At 41.3% G+C, this 20,701-nt stretch overlaps 2 protein-coding genes and 1 pseudogene across 2 annotated transcripts; 1 reads left to right on the top strand and 2 right to left on the bottom strand.

Annotated features, from left to right (window-relative positions):
• Window positions 1-4,362: 4,362 nt before the first annotated feature.
• On the bottom strand, window positions 4,363-8,736 carry LOC115675639 (G-patch domain-containing protein 1). Its single transcript, XM_030598380.2, has 11 exons — window positions 8,495-8,736; window positions 8,234-8,318; window positions 8,041-8,117; window positions 7,901-7,925; window positions 7,645-7,735; window positions 7,462-7,528; window positions 6,804-6,900; window positions 5,913-6,091; window positions 5,285-5,509; window positions 5,083-5,199; window positions 4,363-4,850 (listed from the first exon to the last, which is right to left on the bottom strand). Exons 1-11 carry the CDS (start codon window positions 8,570-8,572, stop codon window positions 4,785-4,787), a joined length of 1,107 nt encoding a protein of 368 aa, XP_030454240.1. The 5' UTR covers window positions 8,573-8,736; the 3' UTR covers window positions 4,363-4,784.
• Window positions 8,737-11,959: 3,223 nt separating this feature from the next.
• On the bottom strand, window positions 11,960-14,382 carry LOC115675668 (DET1- and DDB1-associated protein 1). The gene is made up of 4 exons (XM_030598424.2): window positions 14,143-14,382; window positions 12,783-12,843; window positions 12,515-12,576; window positions 11,960-12,298 (listed from the first exon to the last, which is right to left on the bottom strand). The coding sequence occupies exons 1-4, from the start codon at window positions 14,224-14,226 to the stop codon at window positions 12,206-12,208; spliced, it is 300 nt and encodes a 99-aa protein (XP_030454284.1). The 5' UTR covers window positions 14,227-14,382; the 3' UTR covers window positions 11,960-12,205.
• A 1,435-nt stretch (window positions 14,383-15,817) lies between these two features.
• Window positions 15,818-17,623, top strand: LOC115675594 (peroxidase 9-like; annotated as a pseudogene).
• Window positions 17,624-20,701: the final 3,078 nt, after the last annotated feature.

Below are 20,701 nucleotides of genomic sequence, written 5' to 3'. Positions count from 1 at the left end.
AAACAAACGATAAGCTCGAGACGGTCCTACATGTTGACATCGCACCCATGTACATGCTAAGGTTCGTCCCCGTAATAATGTAACGTTTGTGACACGGTCGAAACAAAATGATTAACATGAATTTCACAATTTGCAAAAGCATGCACACACTTGCAAAACAATCGTTCGAAAGGCCACTGTCCAAAGAAAAATCTTTCCAACTCTATCTTTCGGATAATATGCGAAAAGGTGTCTGCATCTTTGAACGTAACAAATACACACTAACTTTTAGCAAAAAAATAAAATAAAATTCACAGTAACAAAGCTCTTAGGAATTTCGAAAATTAACTCTAAGCGGAAAAACGGATCTGAAAATAAGAATAAATAGCAAACGGTTGCAACTTGGACTTAAAATATGGAAAAAGTGAGCCTAAACCTAGGAAAACAGGAGGATTTTGGGGCCGAAAAGAGCTTCAAATAGGTAAATCGATCCGTAAAGACCTCTCAAATGACCTCTCAAATGACATGGGGTTGGGGGTGGCCAAAGTCGATGGATAGAGAGGGAGGAAGGAGAGGCCGGGCTTGTTGGGGCGAGGACGGAGGCTCGACTAGTTTAGTGTGTTTTCGGTTGGTTGAGGCATCGCCTGCTTTGGCGGCGGCGTTTCAATCGAGTTGGGTGATAGCTGGTGGAGAGGGGTTTACATCGGTGTTAGGGGATAATTGTCCAAAAAGTCCTAAACATAAGGTAGCCAATTCAATACTGAACATTTCAATTTTACCGATTTAGTCCTAAAATCTTTATTTGTGTCAATTTACTCTTAAACCTTTTGAAAATTTGCCAATTTAGTCCTAAACCTACATTGGCAAATCATTTAAAAATTTAGAACTAAATTGGCAAATTGTTAAAAAGTTTAAGACTAAATTGGTACAATTGAATGGTTTATGATTAAATTGACAAATCGTCAAAAGATTTAGAGGCACAATTAAAAGGTTTGGAGTTGAATTGGCCTTCGTATAATAGGTTTAGGATTTTTGGATAATTTTTCCTCTATGTTAGGGTTTGTGCGTGTGGAGAAGACGAATGCGTGACGCAATTTCGTAAGCGAGACAGCAGATGGGTCCATTTGTAGGGGACAATGGATCTGCACCTTTTCGGAATCCATTTGATCATATGAAAATATGTGACTTCACAGATTCTTTACTAATACACCAAGCGATGGTGGGAGGGGGAAGCCCCAACCTCCTCTCGTCAGAATAGTAAGCTGCATGCGCGACCACTTCGAATGGCAAAGCCAGAGATGATATTATTGCTTAATGAAGTCGTTTTGCGTATTGGATGACTAGTCGATTTCTTTGAACATCCTTCTTAGTAAGTCAAAACATTAAAAAAAAAATAAAGAGAGAATACAGAGGGCTCAAGATTGTCTCTGTCCATAATTGCCGATGCCCTTTCTGATTGCCAACCAACTATGTGCTGAAAAGATTGACCACAATCCGGACAAAAAGTCTAGCAGATAGAGGGCATGTCTTTTCAGATTCGAGTTCACACCAAAGTTTATGATCTTGAAATTTGATTAAATCACAAGTTACGTCGTCCCCATAAAGTAAGAGACCCGTGCCACCTATGTTCTTGCACCCGCGCCGTGTTGTGTCCTATAGCCCTTTGATTTCCATGCCATGCCCGGAGATACCCTACATCAACTATCACGACTTTCTTGATCTGACCGTGAGAAACAAGACCACACAAGCGAGCATTAGAAGATTCAACCAGGCCCTTAAAAGATATCGACGAGCTAATTTGCTGTCCCGACGCGATGCGACCCGTGTTAATGATTGAACAAGGCAACTTTAGTTTAATTTGAACCGAGTATGGTTGAACGAAACAGAGAGGATCTCACTCATTCAGACCTATCTTCAACACGACTGTGTACGCACGACTGAAGTGCGCTTGTCATGCAGGAGCAATAATACAATAAGTTCTTTAAAAATCTCAAGAAAATGACGAGATGGGCGTACAGTTGTCTTGTGAAATGCACGAGTGGGTCACATTGCGCAATATTTTTATCACGAATTGGAGAGAGAGAGAGAGAGAGACGAAGAGAGCGGTGGTCATTCAATGGGCGGTCCCCCTCCCTCTTCTCCATTTTCCACGCGCAACTTGGCCGTAGCTTTTAGCTTCGAGGCTCGGCCGACGCCAGAGTTCGGTACGTTAAAAAATCCAACAAGTTGTCTAAGATCTTGCGTGCGAAGAGGATCAAAGAAAAGGGAATGGAGAAAAAGTCCACCGCAAGCGTGTGCGGAGGAGATGGTTGAACCGCCACGGCGGAGACGCTGGAATCCCGGCCGGAGTCAACAAAAGCGGCGGCACTGAATTATTCCCCAGCTTGAACCCTAAATGAGCGCTTTTGCGCAAAGACAAAGGTACCAAAAAACAAGGACATTGCCCGTGGCCACGGTTTAGGGATGTGAGAGAGATTGGCCCCGACATGCATCAGGTATGGAGTGCCAATCTTTACTGCATTTCGTGCCTATTAGCGCTGGCCCGAACATCCTCCTCGACAATGGGGAAAACGAGAAGGAATTGCTGGAATTCATTTCGATGAATCGGATCCGGTAATATTCAAGTAATAGCAAAAAAGATCTTTATCATAACGTCCATAGTTCTCGCACCGTGATCAGTCATGTAAGGCGTAGAAAAGAGGGCTTATTGACCCACCGACTAATAGGGTCCATCAAAACTCCCCGCTGTTTTGTCTATACGAGCCGGTTAATAGAGTCAACGATTCAATGAACCATCCCTGCGCTATCTCTATCCGGCATACAACAACGACATGCGTGAACATCATCGATGAACTTCTTTTTGGCTGTTAACAAAGGAATTCATGAATCCCCCATATAGTTGAGGGCCATGAAGAAGAAAAAGGGGAAGTAATGAATGGGTGCACATTACCTAAGCCCAAGGTAAAGTAAAATTACACTGAGGAGCTGTGTAGCTGGGTCCGGTATGGGGCACAATCATATCTCTTTTCGTGATCTGTGCGTAATATCAATAAATACTCCTTTCCTTTTCCTTTTAGCCCATCGTGATGTAGATAGTTATTTGAGATCTTTTTGGCTATGTATTAGGGAATAATATTAGAGTGGAGACCGCTATCCGTAGCTAGAGTGACATTTTAGAAAGATCTACTCGTAAAGAAAAAGTGAATGTTGGAAAGGTATTGATTGTGAAATTGGATTGGTTGTGGAGTGGGGGGTTGCATTGCATGGACCCAAAACTTGGGAGGGTTGGGGGAAGCTTCTCTAGTTCGTTTAGTTATGTGTGAATAGCAAATATTTTTCATAAACTTTGTTAGGTCCTCTCCCTCCCTCCGCCCAATAGAGAATTGACTCGAAAATCTATTTGATGAAAGATTCGATTATTCAACTCAATGACTCGATGATGTGCACTTACCACATATATTCACTCTCCACGATTTGGGTCGAAAGGAGCTCGTAACTCCAGTGAGAATGAGTCAAGATCGTCAGGGATTTCACTGATCAGACAGCGATTAAGTATGGACACAAATTATGTCAAGAACATATAATTGGATGTGATGGCTTAGGTCAGATGAACATATTGTAAAGGGAAATATATTGACATCAATCTCACGGCATCTCTAAGTCCACTTAAATAAACCACTGGGATTTGCCCCAGTGGCCACTCTTCCTATTTGGGAAGGGGGAGGTGGAAGTTCGAATCCCCACCTTCTCAGGAGGGTTAGGGGGTGGGGATGTGTAGTTTTAGATGTGAGTTTTGATTTTCACGCCTTGCAAAAGGTAAGGGAAAAGTCTGAAAGTGAGTTGAGAGTTAGAGTAGGACAAAAAAAAAAAAAAAAAAAAAAAGAAGTCCACTTGAATAGATTCCTCATTGATTAGAGCTTGTGTTGTGTAGTCAGTTCTTTCACCATTTGGATCAAACGGATTCCAATATTAGGAGCTCCCCAAATATATCATCCTCTCAAACCCTAGATGAACCTTCAATGAGTCGGGAATGAGTTCTATATAAGTAGAATCTCTCTCTCTCTCTCTCTCTCTCTCTCTCTCTCTCTCTCTCTCTCTCTCTCTCTCCACACGCAAACAAGGGGCTCCACCATCGGTCTCCATCGACCAAAGGTCATTTGGCTTGGTGTGCATATACGAAGGATGTCAACGCCATCACAGAAGAGAGGAGCACGGGGACGATGCAAATGGGTTAATGGGAGAGTAGGTAAAGAATGGCGAGAGATCAGTCCCCCATGAATAAAAAAATGGGAAGATGCATTCACATTCTAGTAGTCATTTTCACCCGAAAAGAAGAGAAGTTGCTAGTTCTAGTTTTGCATTGTATCAGCTAACATTGAGGACTAACGGAAGCAGAAGCAGAGTATGGCATCCTCGTTTGTCATTCCCCAGAATCAGTCACCGCATAAATAATGCTAGCGTCAAATTACAATTATAGGAGTCTTCCAAAATGTGCCAAAACAAACCAATCCTCCTCTCAAAGAACTACAACACCAACGCTTTCCAAGCCCTTACTACTCAATGATCGCCTCCGGTACATCTTCGATCCAAGAATCTCAACATCGTAATGCTAAAAGAGAAACAATAGAAATTATATATCTTGTTTATGTCCTTGTATGATAAGCAAAGAGAAAACAATAATCTTGTCCCAGCTGACCAGGCAAAAAAGCTAGTGATTATACAGCCGCCTGGAAACCCATTCTCTCCTCTAAACTCAGCTGCAATGTACATATCGGTGCACGCAACTAAATCTCTACCAAAACTTTTTAGCGTTTCCTGGACACGAGGCCCACCCTCTTCCCCTCCACAGAGAATTTCCTACTGCTTCCCAGCTGCAGCGACAAACCAAAACTAGTTCAAATTTGCTCAAAGACCAACTCGCAAATTGTAGCAAAGCAGTAATCCCATAAGATATCAATCAAAAGCAGCACCAAGAGAAATGTTTGAATTCATCATGAGTTCTTATGGCATAATTAAGAAATCAATATTGGACTACTTTCAGGAGAATAGGTTAAAGGGTAACTAGAAACCCATGTTATGAAAACTCCAAGAGGTCATAAATACCTTTTCTTTCAAGTGAGCAATGGCCTCTTTCTTGGAAGAAAAGTTTAAAAAAGCAGAAGATGACTGTTCCTCGACAAGGATTTTCAGCTGCCTTAACTTGAGTGAATTCCCAGGGACCTGGACCGAAACAACTTGATAATTAGTAAACCACATATTGTGACCTTAAAAAGTTAAAAACATATCCTAATTTGGGAAGACTTGCCTGACGAAGCAGTTGCTTACACAACTTTTTCAGATTCAATTTTTGCTTGCCGGCCTTACCCCTCTCTAGCATGTCATCACATTTTCGCTTTAATGAACCTGAATTTGAAGAATCATCGTCATTGCTGTCATCGAATGATGTCTTTTTCCCTTGGAAATAGCAACCAGCCACTTTCTTGGGCCTGTCCTTAATCCCAAGTCCTTGCTTTCCAGAAGTTGCCTTGTCCTGAGACATTCATTTATTAATGGTGATAAATCAATGATCAGCTGCACCCAACACAACCTATGCCAAAATTTTTTGACATTAACTTAAGATCCTTATTTCTACTCTACACTACTCAAATATAACATTCTTAACTCATATAGTACAGATGATAAAACAAAGTATCACTTGAAGTATCAGGAGTACACTTACAATCCAGGGTTAAAAAAAGGTATAAATTGTGTTGTATCTTCTACAAATAACACCAATCCCAAAATTCATGACAAAACAAGTATGAATCAATTTTTATATGTATATAAAGTACTGGCCTATGTAAATTTAACGAACTAAATTTATCTAGCAATAAAAAAAAATGGCCCAAAGACCATACAGACAAGAGAGTTTGGCAAGATACAATATCAAGTACCTGCACTAGCTTGTAGAGATTCTCTTGATCCTCTTCATAAAATGCAGTTCTTTGATTACTCTTCCCAGCATCCTTGCTGCCAACTATTCTCTTTCGAGTAGATCCTGCTCCAAGAAAACCTCCAGAGACAAAACCATATTTGGAGCCCCACCAGTCTGGCGAATTCTCATCTAGCTTTCCTGCGAAAAGAAGCTAACATCACGACCATGGAAGCGAGTTCAGGCCACAATATAGAAACACTATTCATTCTCGAAAGCAAAACCACTTATGTGGCTTACAGAAAAGCAGGAAAGCTGCTACAACTTTTGAGAGGCTAGAAAGCATCATAATACATGGGAGGCATAAGTTAGGGACTGATTATCCAACAGTTAAGATCGATGACGCAGTAGATATTCTCAGTTGATTAGGAATGAGTCTGATAAAGACAAGACAGGAGTGCCAATAAACAGTTCCTTAAGGAACAGATAAGCAAGACAAGTGCTAGGCAGCTAGCATAACTAATGGAGGATGCTATGTCCTGAAAATATCACGCAAAAATCAGGGTCAATAGTTAATTCTAATAACACTATTGACTATTTTCAATTGATAAAATTTCTTCTAATCTCTAAGTGAAACTATATACGTAACAAAGGACTACAACAGAAAAGAGTGAGATGCGGGTGGCTATATTGCATTTGGTGGTTTAGTGCTTGCATGTGCTGAAGATGTGACTTACAAATGCCGTAGCCGTAACCGTAACTTGAGCCCTTCGATCAAGTTTGACAGTCCTAACGTGCTTTGAATAGTGCTAAGAACCAATAATCAATATGCCTCTTTAAATCTAACCTTTTCAAGATTTCACTTGATCTCCTACATGAAAAAAGACCCAAGTTACTTGTTTCCAGAAATTACCTTCAATGGTAAGGACAGGGCTTTCAGATGCATCCATGAGATAACCTTCCTCGCTGGGATCCAGATCTTCTTGTGGCAACTCCTCTACCTTTTTCACCTATATAACCAAGTACACGAGAAAACAGAGAGACTCATATAAAAAGCATAGCTACTTCCAGCTGGGAACCGAAAGATACTAAAGGAAGGGTCTCTAGGAAGATATTCTTGAATCTGAGCGCACCCGTAGATGTCCTCCTCTAATGAAAGAACCATTATGAACATAAAAAATGGGTAAAGAAATCAACGGACAACCAAACCTTAAATAAAACACATTGGCTGTGTCAATATTTTTGTTGACTAAAGGACACAAATAATTTCCTCACCTGATAAGTTTTTTTCATTTATTATAACCATACTTGAATTATTTGTAATCTGACAGAAAGACTGATAATCATTACCAAGATTGGAAAGACAGCACGTTACATCTCGCAGTCTTTGTGCAAAATAAAATGATAAAAGTTCATTGTTGACAGAAGGAGCCTCCTCCTAAGAGGTGCTCGTCCTCTGTTGCACACATAGACTCAAAAACCGCATGGCAATTAATCAAACATTATGAAAATATCATGATAACGGATCAAGAAAGATAGGATAAAAGGAATGGCTACAGCTAGCAACGTACAAGAATTCCTTCAAGATCTTGTGATGAATAAGCATGGACAAGCTTCCCCCTTTCTCTCTTCTTATACCTATTTATCAAGAAATAACAGAATAGCTGAAATCACTAAAAAGAAAGTTCACTATATATGCAAATACAGACACAGACACTGCAGAGCAATCCTGCAGTATCCTAAACACTACATACCTTCCCCTTGCTCGAGTAACCTTAGGCACTGGGGCCTGAGCATCATTAGAGTCATTTTTATCATCTTCCACTTCAGTTCTCTTCTCAGTAGCTGCCAAGAAAAAGTAACACAGAACTATGACTACCTTCCATTGCTTCTCAAATCAAGACCCAAAAAATAATCGAGCGAAACAAACGCAGCACAAGTTTAAGTCATACATTTACGAAGCATGGTTATTGAGCAAAAATTCATACATTAAGAACGTTTTATTTTTACCTTCATCACTGGGATTTGCTGTTTGCTGCAAACCATCATGCAAGAGCCCGAAATCCAATTAGAAACATCAAAACAAATACTAAACACCGCAAGAGGCGGAACACAAACAGCAATATGAAAAAGCAGAAAACTTGCATTACCACTTTCAATCTCTTGAGAATGCTATCGAACTGAGCCGTGTCGAACGCCCATTCGTTCGGCTTCTCAAGACCAACCCCTATCAAGGTCACCAAAACGAGCACACCACCCACACACAATAAGAACAATAACGCAAAACCTCGATCACCATCAATTAAAAGTGAAACGAAACACGAAAACCACGCACGCACGAACCTGTAGTGTCCTGCTTGTTCTTGACCTTAACGTAGCCTTTGATCCCTTGCTTGTCCTTGCCTAGACCTTCTCCTTCTTCCCACCCCTATCAACACCCGCACCGAACAATAAAAAACCCACCACGGAACACATCCAAAAACCACCAAAAATCCCTCCTTTAGCACTCCCAAGCCTCATATCGATTCATATGCAAACGAAAAAGATTATCAAGAGCAAACACGGACGCACGCACGCACGCACGGACGCCAACACACGGCGTACCATTTGCTTCATGAGGCGGAAGGCAGCAGATTGGCGGGCGACGCCGACGTAGCAGAGAGGAGCTTCGGGCGCCGCCATGGATGCTTGCTTCTTCGTCTCCCTGCGGCGGCGACCGAGCCAGAGCCGTCTCTAGGCGTATGCTTATGAGTCCCGCAGGAAGCTTGGAGACAGAGCTGTCTCCCTAACCTAGGAGAAGCAGAGCGAATTTCGCATGCGGCGGAGTGTATCGCTGCTCTGTGGGCGTGCGGTCACGACCGGCTGAGATTCGATCTGTGACATTTATACGGAACCGGAACTCGGTGCGAGGGTACACGTGTCTTCGTCAGATTGAGTTTGACATTGATGCGCGCGTTCGTTGGAAACTGCTAGTTCCTGCTTTTTCTTTATTTTTGAAGTTTTCCTTTTGCTTTGTCGTTACCTTTTTTTAGGAAAAATAACACAAACAGTTTCTGAATTTTGACCTAATATACAATTTAATCCCCGAACTATATGAAAATGTTTAATGTACTCCCCGATATTATCGGGGAGTACATTAAACATTTTCATATAGTTCAGGGACTAAATTGAACATGTACCAAAAATTCATATATGATATTGAACATATTAAGAGTTTATAAACCACATTGAACATTTGTATAAAGTTCATGGACTGTTTGTGTAGTTATCCCTTTTTTTCATTGTTAATATATTTATACCAAACTAATTTTTGTTTTATAAAAATTCCAAACTATTTAGCCATGATACATTTACTCAAAACTAATTTTTGTCTCACAAAAATTTTCAAAACGGTGCCCCATGACAAATTTATCCGGAGTAATTTTCATCTCGAAGAAAAATCCAAACTTGTATCATTGGCTCAAAGGCACCTTTCGTTATCGTTACACCCAACATTTGGTTAAAATTTTAGACTACTACAAGAATGATATTATGTGGAAAATCCATTCGTGTTAACATGCATGCACTTTAAGGAACGAGAGATTTGGGTCAGGGTTATTGATTGAGATTTTTTTTATGAAAAGAAAATTAAAATGAAGCAATAAGTGTATCGATTTGAGATTTTTTATATAATAAAAAGAATTAGATTAGGGTAAATGTGTCATGTTGTATCAATTAAAAAATTATAAGAAGAAAATTAATTTTTGGTAAATATGTACCGAGATTCTAGTTTGGGATTTTTAATGGTATTAACATTTTTCCATACATAAAAAAGGTGAAATATCCGGAGTTTCTTTTCCCTATATTTCATGAGAAAGAACTTCTATATATCATTCCAGCAATCTATAGGACCGATCCCGTTTGTAGCATGATCTATTTAAAAAAAAAATTCAACCGTTGGATGATTTTATAAATGTAGCAACTCACCAACATTTAAGGAAAATTATTGACTAAAAGATTGTCATGTTACTATGGATTCAGGAAGACTACGCACGAAGACAATTGCTCACATGATCATGAAGAGGTATGAGAAATTCAGTAATGTCTTTTCATGGAATGTTACGGATGCTCGGATATTCAGCCTAACAAGACGTTAAGGTAAATTACCGTACGATGTGAAGGATTGTTACTAACTTATCCATTTGCAATGACTTACAGAAGAACTACAATGACTTGATGGGTGTAGGGGGGTTGGGGGTCGAGCAAAGTATGACTAAGAGGAGAAAAGGTTTGAGAGGTTTTGGCAGCATGGGACATGGTTGTCATTGAGATGGATGATGCTGCAGTTCATAAGGACATCATTGTCGCCGCTGGACAGTGGAACTGGGGACATCAGTGGATCCTCCAAAAGCCATTAGAACAGAACAGAAGCTTTTCCAAGAGCTGCAATTCAAGTTTTAATCCATTTTTCAGTGTTTGTTGCTCATTTCTGTTGCTTGAGGAAAATCGCCCCATGAACTTGCATGGCTTTTGTTGTCATTCAAGTTCTTTTGGTCTCGAGTTGTGGCCAAAAAGAAAAGGAAAGACTCACGGCAGCATTAGATAAATTACGACAAATTCAAGAAATTCACGGCTTAAGAACGGATTTTGCTTCCAGGTCTGCAGAAGTATCCTATCCTAGAAGATCACCAGTGATGGTTCTAACATTGCGGTACGAGGCAACGAGCTGCTATTGTCCAAAGCAATGTCACGAATTCGAACTCGCTTGTCATCTTAATGCTGGCATCTCGCTGTGGTATACGGATTTTCAGGCCTGTAATTTCTTGATGAGCTACGGTGACAGGCTTCGCTCACCTTAACCAGCAAGTTACAAGTAGTGTGAGGTGTCTAACCGCTCTGCCATTTTAAACCCCAACATTTCATAAAAATGACAGTGAGACCTCCAGGATAACGCTTAGAAAAGGTAGACACGCCACACCCTGGGCTTCTGCTAAGATATAGAGGCATGGTTAATAAGTTGGATTCTCCATTAAGTTCACAAAAGCATAAAAAAGTATAACCTGTAAGGTATCCCATGTGGGGTACATCGGCTATAGAGATCTCTCATATTTTCCCAAGGATCACAAGATCATGAACAGGACGAACATCGGCAGGAACTACACCCCGTACGAAGACAGTTTTTGCCTACTCACCCATGTCGGCATCGTTACAACGTTGCATTCACCCTTTCCGAAGCTCCTTCAGTTCTATCTCTAAGAGTCATCGATAAGTACTGATCATGACTCAAACCTTTGCATAATCTATATGTCCGGGAGATTCTTAAATGCTCTAAGAAAACTACGTCATCTATTTATTCAATGATCACAGAGATGAAATGTAATTTCTTTTAATCATCTTACACTCAAAAGATCTCATGTATAATTATACGAAAGACATGATCCTTAAAGACCTGAAAACTTCTCCAGGTATTTGATTGGGGTATATTCATGGGCTTGCACCTTCCGAAATCTCAGAAATTAATGTTTCGTAAAGGATGTGGACAAGAAGTCATCGAGCCGATCGCTAAACCTAAAGAAAAGAGTCAAACAAAAGACATAGATGCAGAAGATTAAAATTTGTTTACTTCTCCTATCCATTGCATTGCTAGAAAGAACGAAAAACTTTCTAACATAGATTTCACATAGGTTCGTGAAACAGGTGTAGTTAAACTTGAGATAAACCATTCATGGACAAACTAATCTGTAGCGCTTGTTTACCGAATGAGCATAGTTGAGACATAAAAAAGAGCAGCACGTATGTATGAACTGGAAGGAGATGACATGCAGCCATCAGTCAAGCACATCTGTCATGCAAACACTAATACTTAATCTAATTGGCAGATTAGACCCAGTAACATGAAAGCTTTTCCATTTTCTCTTCTTAAGCAGCAAAAAACGTCACCAGAGAAATTAGCCATGGAAAAGGAAAACAGATTTTTTTTCTACTGCATCGAAGACAGTATTAATGCACGAAAATGACTACTTTAGTACTACTGACTTTACCCTTGGATTTTGTGCACTACAGTCGCTACTTGGAACATCTTTATAGAGATAGTGAAAATAAAGTATCTATTATTTCCAATGTACATGGGGAGAGGCTGCGCATGTCCCAAAAGACACTCTCTTCACAGAAAGCCAACTAGCATCAACGAATAACAGACACAAGATCAGCAACGACATACCATTAATAGGTATATGCGAAGCCTACACACCAGTCTGATATTACAGCTGTATATCTACACTCAATGAGAGGAGACTGCTGAACTTCTCATGTCGCAATCCCCGATGTAGAAGCTCATTATGGGGTATCTGAGGTGGTCATGGAAGCCCTCGGTTGCTTGCATCCTGGTTCTTGTGCAAGAAATTCAGAGGCAGCTCGTTTTGGTCTCATCTGATATTGACAAAAGCTAATCAGCAATGAAAAGCATCTCTCTCTCTCTCTCTCTCTCTCTCTGAGGTGGACATACAACCCCACGAAGAGTGCAAATGCATATGAACATTCATCCATGTAGCATGTGCAGTCTATGGATGAGAAATGCAAAGGATGCGTAAGAGAGGCACATGCTATGTACGTTATCAAAATTCTGGTTTCATATGAATGACTGACCTTTTCTTCGGCACGCCGATAGAAATTTCTTATCAGAATATTTTTGGCTTCAGTAGTTATCACTGGAAGGAGTTGCAACCAAGTCAGGGTGATCGCAATAAGAGGATGAGAACCACATCTCCAAAAACTGAAATTGAAAAACTGCTTATCTTCCACATAAAAGTGACATTCTCTTCACAATCAGTTAAAGAGTTCAAGATCCACATCAACATCGACGTTAGCTCAATGAGCGAAAAGTGCTGAAGATGCATATGTAATTCGATATTACCTTGATCAGGTGGTGGAACAGTCCTGCTGTGGGTGGGATGATAGGTTGTAGGCGTCATTTTCTACACAAAACATTTTAAAAATGTAAGTAAAGCTATGTTTGAATCATCTTATCTCAGGTCCATGCCATTTCTTGTTCCAATCGAAAAGTAACAAGACAGTGTTTCTGCAATAGGACATTGGTCATAAAGCAAAGAGTTCATTGTCATCCACAAGGCGATTTGACTAAATCTAGCTTCCTCAACCAAGGAGGAATTGAAGAGAGCTCGCTTTATTCACCAATCACCAGACATAAGCTGTGTCATTTGTTGGACAGCTGAATTGCCAACAGCGACTGCATGTGAAGCGTTATTTCTTGGTTTTGTCCAGTCATTGATAACTTGAAATATTAGATCCAAACACTATGAATGGCCCCTTGATTTTGATAGGTGCAGCTTAGATCAGTGGATGTCCTGATATAACCCCCATAATCTTGAAAATAACTACCATAAGAATCCTCTAAATCAAGAAGGAACCTTATTCAAAGACTGGAAACTTGTTATGCAATTAAAGTTTCTTAAAGTCTACAGGAATCCTGCACAAGCACAACTAATTTGCCAGAATTTCGAAGGAGAAGTTACTCTACATCTCTTCAAGATTAAATCATCCATGCAAACTTTAAAACACCATGTTTTAAACCAGTCACTAAGATGCAGCTCCGTGTGCCCATCTGGCCGAACTACAATGGCTCGTTGGCTAAAAGCTTATGGCCCTGTCGCAAAGGACACAATAGAGGCAGCAAAATTGTGCTTAAGACTTCTCGCGACAGCCCTAATTCCCAGTGTTTATCAGGTTTTAGAACTAGCACTTGAGCAGGACAGAGCCAAGAAGACCAGAAAAACCTCATCCAATGATAGATAGACATGGTAAGCCATGGCAAGGCAACATATTCTCAATGCGTCCAATATGTATAAAAACACACATTTCTAAGAACAAGCATTGCTGTCCCAACCAGCCTGAATCCTAGCCCTGGCTAAAACCAACTGGAAGAATCAAGACATAAGTTAAGAACTCATTCAGCCGGAATAAAGTTTCAATTTTTCCCCATTTATGCCACAAAACGCGCAGAACCCAACTCTATCAAACCATCTCTACTGATAAAAACGCCTCGGTTCGGACATGGAAGCTGAAGACGACACTTCACTTCCCCTGTGCAATCCTTCATTACCTTTCACCACCGAAGAATAGACTAAGAACAGAGACAAGAAAAGGATCATACGCATCGATAGCAGAAATTGAGGAACTAAAATGAAGCACACCGCCCCCGCATTCCCCAAATGAAAAAGAACAAGGTGAAGGCCAAGAGAAGAGGGAAAACTCACAGAAGGGTTGGAGGGATCGGAGGGCCTGAAATGGCTGAAGTTGTGAGGATCGAACGACGGCAAGTCGCCGAGGATGGAACCCATGAAAGATGATGCAGACCTCTGCACAGTGCACCCCTCAAATCTAGAGAGAGAGAGAGAGAGAGAGAGACGATGGCCTCAAATTCTAGAATCAGCCTCGCTGCCGGATTTACCTGGAAACAGGATGGTCGTGTGATCTTATGACGAAAATTCATTAACATCCCCCGCATAAGACGCTGCAAAGTATAAGGTCGAGCATGGCTCCAGGTAGAACCGGACCGGTGAAACGGTCCAACTTCAGGTTCTAGACTCATTGGTTCAATTCCCGGTTTTAGGGTAGGGTAGATTTCGGGTTCCAAAAATGGAAAACATGCTTCGATATGTAAGTTTCAGATTTCAGTCTTTATGTTTTTCTTGTTTTATGTCTTCGCGCGATCCTGCCGCATTCATGGCGTCCAATGATGAGTGTATAATCTAAAGCCAATACTATGAGCTTCCATTTTCGACGATATGCATGACTAAGACTTTCATTTTGTTAATGGTTCATATTCTTAGTGTGTCTAAATATGGATTGTGATAAGTGGATTATAACAAATGGTAGTCATTAGATGTGATAATTTACTGCAATCGTTCAATTAAGAGTATAAGTGGAACCTGTAGTCTGAAACCTGTGACATGGTAGGTTCTAGGTTACTGGGTATGCAGTTATAGGTTGCAAAAATTAAGGAACATGTTCTGACGAGTTAGTTTCAAGTGGAACCTGGACAAAATAATTGCTCACCCCAACGAAGTATAGATACAAATTTATTGACGAAAAATGTTAGGTTGGTGCCATTATTTCGTAAAAAAAGAATTCGTTAGTATGTTTGAAATAATTAGTCGGTAAAACAAATTTTCATAATCAACAATAATTTATATAAAAATATTTTCGCGGATGATGAAAATACCAGAAAAGTAATCATTTTTAGAAAAAAAGTTTCCAAATCATTCATTTTTCAAAAAATAAACGAATAAATCTCACCAAACCTCTTTATTAAGTGATGTGATAATCTTTTTATTGAGGGTTGGAGCAATTTGAGAGTTTGTGTGTTGCTCATCACGGCACCCCAAAAAATGATCGTAATACCTTGGGAAAAACGGTTTGGGATAAAACACAAATCATTTATGAACTTTAGTTTAATATGTAATATTGTACTTGGATTTTTTATTTATGCAATGTTTAACCTAAACTTTAGTCTAATGTGCAATGACAACCTTGGACTTTTAATTTGTGTAATGTGGTTCCTAAATTTTGATCAAATATGCAATGTTGTCCTTGAATTTTTAATTTGTTCAATGTAGTCTAAAAACTATTGATAAATATTCAATATAGTTTTTCTATTTGTGTCGTTCTCACACAATCTAGGGATTAAATTTAACATTTGTCAATATTTCAAGAATCATATTGAATAAATTGAAAGTTTAGAGATGACATTGCACATTAGGTTAAAGTTTAGGTATCACATTGCACGGATTAAAAATTCATAGACGACATTGCATATTGAACTGAAGTTCGAAGAATATTTGTATCATTTTCTCAAAAGACTTTACTATTTGGTAAAGTTTTTTAGCCAACCTAACATCGTTATTGGGAGCAGCTCAATACCACACGAACATGAAAGATCCCATCACATCAATAGTTTTGGTAAAAACACGAAACGACACAAATAATTAATATTAAGATGATGACAGAATAGAAGTTGTCAATCCTAACTACCAAATATAAGTACCGAAACTAACATATATGGGTACGTTCTATAATGCAAAATTGAATTGGTTTATGAAGTGACATCAATTTTTGTTAGATATACGAATACAGGGAAAACTACCAAAGAGCATTGGTGATGCTGGCGGCGTTGTTGCTGGTGATGTTGGCGGTGACTCTGATGAAGAGGAGAGCAAAGACTTCCTGATGAGAATGGAGGTGGCTGGTTCCTCCGGAACTATTTGGGATGAAAAAAGCTCCGAACAAATGGTACGCGCAGCAAGATAGATCAAGCAGTAGCTTTGTTTGAAGCATATTGACAAGAACATTCGTAAAAAATGAGAACACTAACAATAGTAGGGTGTTTTCCCTCTTCCAAGGCAAGTCAGAGAGGCAAAAGCATACGCCAGACGTTTCCTAACGGAATGTCGTGCTGGATTCGTTTGAGCTGCTCAGCGCCTGCAATGTAAGAGTACACATTGCTCAACAAGCTACTTGTTGTAGGGATGTGATGCATCGGTTCCGCGGGATGATAGCGCGACCGTAGCCAGTGAGAAGAGGTCACTAAACTTTCCCAAACTCCCTTAGGGGGTTTGAAGTGATAGATGAAATCAAGGCAAGTTGGAAGAAGCGTGCCCTGGCATTGTGTCTTGTGCAGATATCGCCGCCCTCGCAGCCCATGGATCTACTGTTCTGGTACGTTTTATACTCCCATCGTATTATTCACTCCTGTTAAATGCTTAAATATGAAGGTCAAATCTGCAGGTCACTTCTACTTAAAACTCCCCTGTTTGAGCTTAGGAAAGGTGTCCATGTTCAAACACGTAACACCGCCAAGACCATCTGAACTAAATGCAGTAAGCTACATTTCTTCTGTAGTTTTACTTCCTTAGATTGGTGGACCAAATTGGGAGCTTCCACTTGGAAGGAGGGACTCTAGAACAGCAAGTCTCACATGCTCTAACAAGTAACAACAACATTGCCCCACCAAACTCCACAATTCAAAATCCCATCACGCACTTCCAGCACCAAGGCCTAAACGAAACCGATCTCGTCGCTCTCTCAGGTGCCACCAATCATTCGGCACTGAAAAATTGCTCCCTAGGCTCTTCGTGTCACCTAAGTTCTAAACATATGTCAATTACAGCAAGGCAAACGCTTCTAACTGCAAGTGGCATTACATAGTCTATATACCTCATCTGATGCTCTGACTGCTTTCTTTCCTTTTCTTCTTTCTTCCCCTTCATGACCAATTAAATTCTATCAATGTAATCTATTATGAAGTTTATTACCGGTATTTGCAGGAGGGCATACGATTGGGGTGGCGAGGTGTTCAAGCTTCAAGCAGAGGCTGTACAACCAGAATGGGAACAAATAACCCGATGCCACTCTTGAGAGGATATACTACCAGGATCTGAAGTCAGTTTTCCCTCAGTTGGGTGACGACGACAACATCTCGCCCTTGCACTTTGCTTCCCCAAGAAAGTTTGACGGCACCTACTCCAGGCTAATGTTGTGGGGCAAGGCCTTCTCACTTTGGTTGAAGTTCTCTTGACCGGAAAAGCGATGAAGACTATGAAGCTAGTCAAAGCCTGTGCCGAAGACGAGAGCCTCTTCTTCCGGTAGTTTACTGGGTCCATGATCAAGATGGGCACCATCAGTCCTCTCATTGGGTTCAACGGCGAAGTTGGGAAGAATTGTCACCGGGTTAATTAGTCAAATGGAAAAGGTAGTGTTTCCAATGATGTGGATACTGCTTGGGATGGTGATTTATGTTTTCCAGAAACGTCCATATGCCAGACAAATTTTCGACCACCCTTCGATTCATAAAAGAACCCACCAACTTCAGTCCTCATAGATTTGTACGCTATCCTACCTCTCACATTGCAGTTTGTCCTTGTACTAAGCAGGTTTTAAGCAGTCTTCTTAGAAATGGTTCTCTTCGCGAGCTTGTACATCACTGTTCTGGCAATTTTGTAAAACTAGAAAGCACTGATCAGCTGCAACCAGTTCCATAACTTGAGGAGCCTTAAACACAAAAAAAAACCTTGAAATGCTTAATATAGAAGCCTAAGACCCGATGAATTATGGAGTTAGCAAGAGAAGAGTGTTGAGTGCCGGTACGACATAGTTGTGGATAACTTAATTTTAGCAAGTATCTTGATTATGAAAGGGTTATCGGCAGATAGAGTATTGAAGGCGGGGTAAGGCCCGCCCACTATCCTCGCCATCGAGAAGATGACCGCAAAGGCAATCTGTTTGTCCACGAGGCACAAACAATCATCTTCATCGGTTCGGCAATTTGGAGTTAAAGCCTGAACATATTTTCTCCTTTTGCAATGCACAACGGTTTGTCGTCGGGAGTCAGGACGACGATAAAGACCAACTCCAGCGGCCAAATTGAGGTCGGTGTCCCTATAACCGAGCTCCTTCGGAAGCTCTCTCAGGTGGAGTTGAAGTTCTCTGTCATCCACAGTGCAGCTACCAGCTCCGATCCACAGTAGCACATAATAGCACAAGAATGACATTACATGTATATTAGCACTATGATAGCACATGGAAACAAGAAATTATTTCCGTGTAATCTAGGTTAAAGTTAATGTCCCTCTTATCAATCCTATTGCTGTGGAAAGCTTTTGTGCTCGAGGGCATAGTACCCGGTCTTAAAAGTCCTACCAAGAGCACATCACGATTTATGACTGCGAGTGGAAATGGGATCACACTGTACTTCCAAGTGTATCCAAATGAAAGATTGCATTGTTGAAGAATTCTTTGCCGATACTACGGCTCTATTTGTTTCGCGAAAAATCCTCATTTTTCGATGTTTGGATCGCTCAGAAAAATGAGTCAATAGAAAAAGTTTTTCTACCAAAACTTAACTTCAAGAAAATGATTTTCTCTTCAAAAAATAGGAAAATATTTTACAAAACATGACTAGATATCGGCACTTCGGCTGAAAAACTTTAGTTTGGGCACAGGAACCCCAACGCTTGTCCTCGGGCCCTTGGTAGCAAGGCCAGGTCCCCAACACTTGGACTAGAGTTTATCGAGGTTGAGCCTGAGACCTCAGTGCCCCGACCTAGGTCCATATGGGTAGTACTCAAATCCTTGGTCGCCGTGCCCGAGTCCATCAAGGCTAGGCCTGGGTCCTCGGCGCCGATGCTCGGGTCCCTAACTTCCAAGTCTTGGTCCATCGAGGTTGAGCCCAAGACTCCTATGCTTAGGCCTAGTTCCTATGCACCTGCGCCCCGGTCCATCGATGCCAAGCCCCAAGCCCGAGTCCTCGTTTCACAGGCCCTTGTCCATTGAGGTCAAGCCCATGCTCAGGACCCTGACCGCCCATGACTGGGTCCATCAAGGTTGGGCCCCAAACCCTGGGCGCTCAAGACTAGGTCCCCATCGCTTTGACCCAGGTCCATTGAGGTTGAGCTGTATACCTCGGCACTTGCGGCTAGGTTCATTGAGGTCAGGCCCAAGACCAAGCACCTGTGTTCAGGTCCCCAATGCTGTGACTTGGGTCCATTAGGCCGTGCCTGGGACCTCAACGATCATGACCGAGTCCATCGAAGTTGGGCCCAAGTCCCCAGCATCTACTCTTGGGTCCATCGAGGCCGGGCCCGAGACCCTGGTGTCAATGCTCGACCTCGATGGACTTGGGTGCGTTGGGGACTAAGGCCTAGACTCGATGGACTTAAGGGTTGGTGCCGAGTCCCGGCCCCCACCTCGATGAACCCGAGCATGGGCATTGGGGACTGGGGCCTAGCCTCTATGGACCCGAGCATTGATGCCAAGGTCCCGGGCTCGACCTCAATTGACCGAGGTCCAGGGCTCGGCCTCAATGGACTTAGGCACCGATACCAAAGTCCTAAGCCTTGCCTTGATCGACCTAGGCCTGGACGCTGGGGTCTGGGGCACAGCCTCGATGGACCCAGGCTTGAGAGCCGGGGACTTTGGCCTAGCCTTTGTAGACCCGGGTCGAGGCACTAGGAACCCGGGTGCGGGGGTCGAGTTCTTGGGCTTGGTTTCGGTGTACCCAAGACCAGTGCCTGTGCTCATGCCCGAGGGTCAGGGATCCAGGATTGAGACCACGTGCCCGTGTCGAGTGCCTTGGCTACCCATACGCAAGTTACTAGCACCCGGATAGTATATGTCTATTTAGATTGATTTTTCTTATCAAAAGACGGAAAATATCTGTCAGTTTATTATCAGGTCTCATCTAAACATATGAAAAAATTGTCATTTTCTTGTAAAATGACTTTCAGGAAAACATTTTTCAGAAATACACTATTTCGACCAAAAAAAATAGATATACACTATTGGCCGGATAGACTCAATTGGCACATTCGAAATATTTATGAGTAAATTGATATAAATACAATAGGTTTAATACTTTTTTTTTGGTAATTTCCCAATAAAATGAAAGTATGAAAAACAAGTTTTTGAATAGCTTTTCTACGACAATTTTGACATGCCGAAAATTACCTAGAGAGAAATGCAAAATGACCCAGAATTTCTATCAAATTTTGAATTACCGCAGAAATCGAAGTGCGAATGGTCGTACAAATCGTGATTTTGATTCTCGTTCGGGCGAGAGTTCGTGTATGAACCGAACTTCTCAACCCTCCACGTGCACGAGTCCTCGTTCTACCCCAGACATTTGACGAGAATTCGTAACATAAAGAATGAAACCTAACGAAGGGAGACCAAAATTGACCCGACCACAATATGAGGGTTGACTTAGAAAATCTGATGTTTTGATGACCCTTTTGTCATGTTTTTGGCCTTTAACATGGT

This window comes from Syzygium oleosum, unplaced genomic scaffold (assembly GCF_021117445.2).
Source record: "Syzygium oleosum isolate NSW1041296 unplaced genomic scaffold, Sole_v2.1 Sole_v2.15, whole genome shotgun sequence".
NCBI lineage: Eukaryota > Viridiplantae > Streptophyta > Magnoliopsida > Myrtales > Myrtaceae > Syzygium > Syzygium oleosum.
The sequence above is the reverse complement of the archived record's forward strand: the minus strand, read 5'-3'. Positions and strand labels throughout refer to the sequence as shown.

Bases quoted from the DNA above. Each gene is read 5' to 3' on its own strand.
- LOC115675668 (XM_030598424.2), bottom strand. From the start codon at position 14,226: ATGGGTTCCATCCTCGGCGACTTGCCGTCGTTCGATCCTCACAACTTC. The intron at 12,844-14,142 runs GTGAGTTTTCCC...TGTTTTGTGTAG, and splicing joins CCGATCCCTCCAACCCTTCT to AAAATGACGCCTACAACCTA. The intron at 12,577-12,782 runs GTAATATCGAAT...AACTCCTTCCAG, and splicing joins TGTTCCACCACCTGATCAAG to TGATAACTACTGAAGCCAAA.
- LOC115675639 (XM_030598380.2), bottom strand. From the start codon at position 8,572: ATGGCGGCGCCCGAAGCTCCTCTCTGCTACGTCGGCGTCGCCCGCCAA. The intron at 7,529-7,644 runs GTATGTAGTGTT...CTTGATAAATAG, and splicing joins GTTACTCGAGCAAGGGGAAG to GTATAAGAAGAGAGAAAGGG. The intron at 4,851-5,082 runs GTATTTATGACC...TTGTCGCTGCAG, and splicing joins TTGCTCACTTGAAAGAAAAG to CTGGGAAGCAGTAGGAAATT.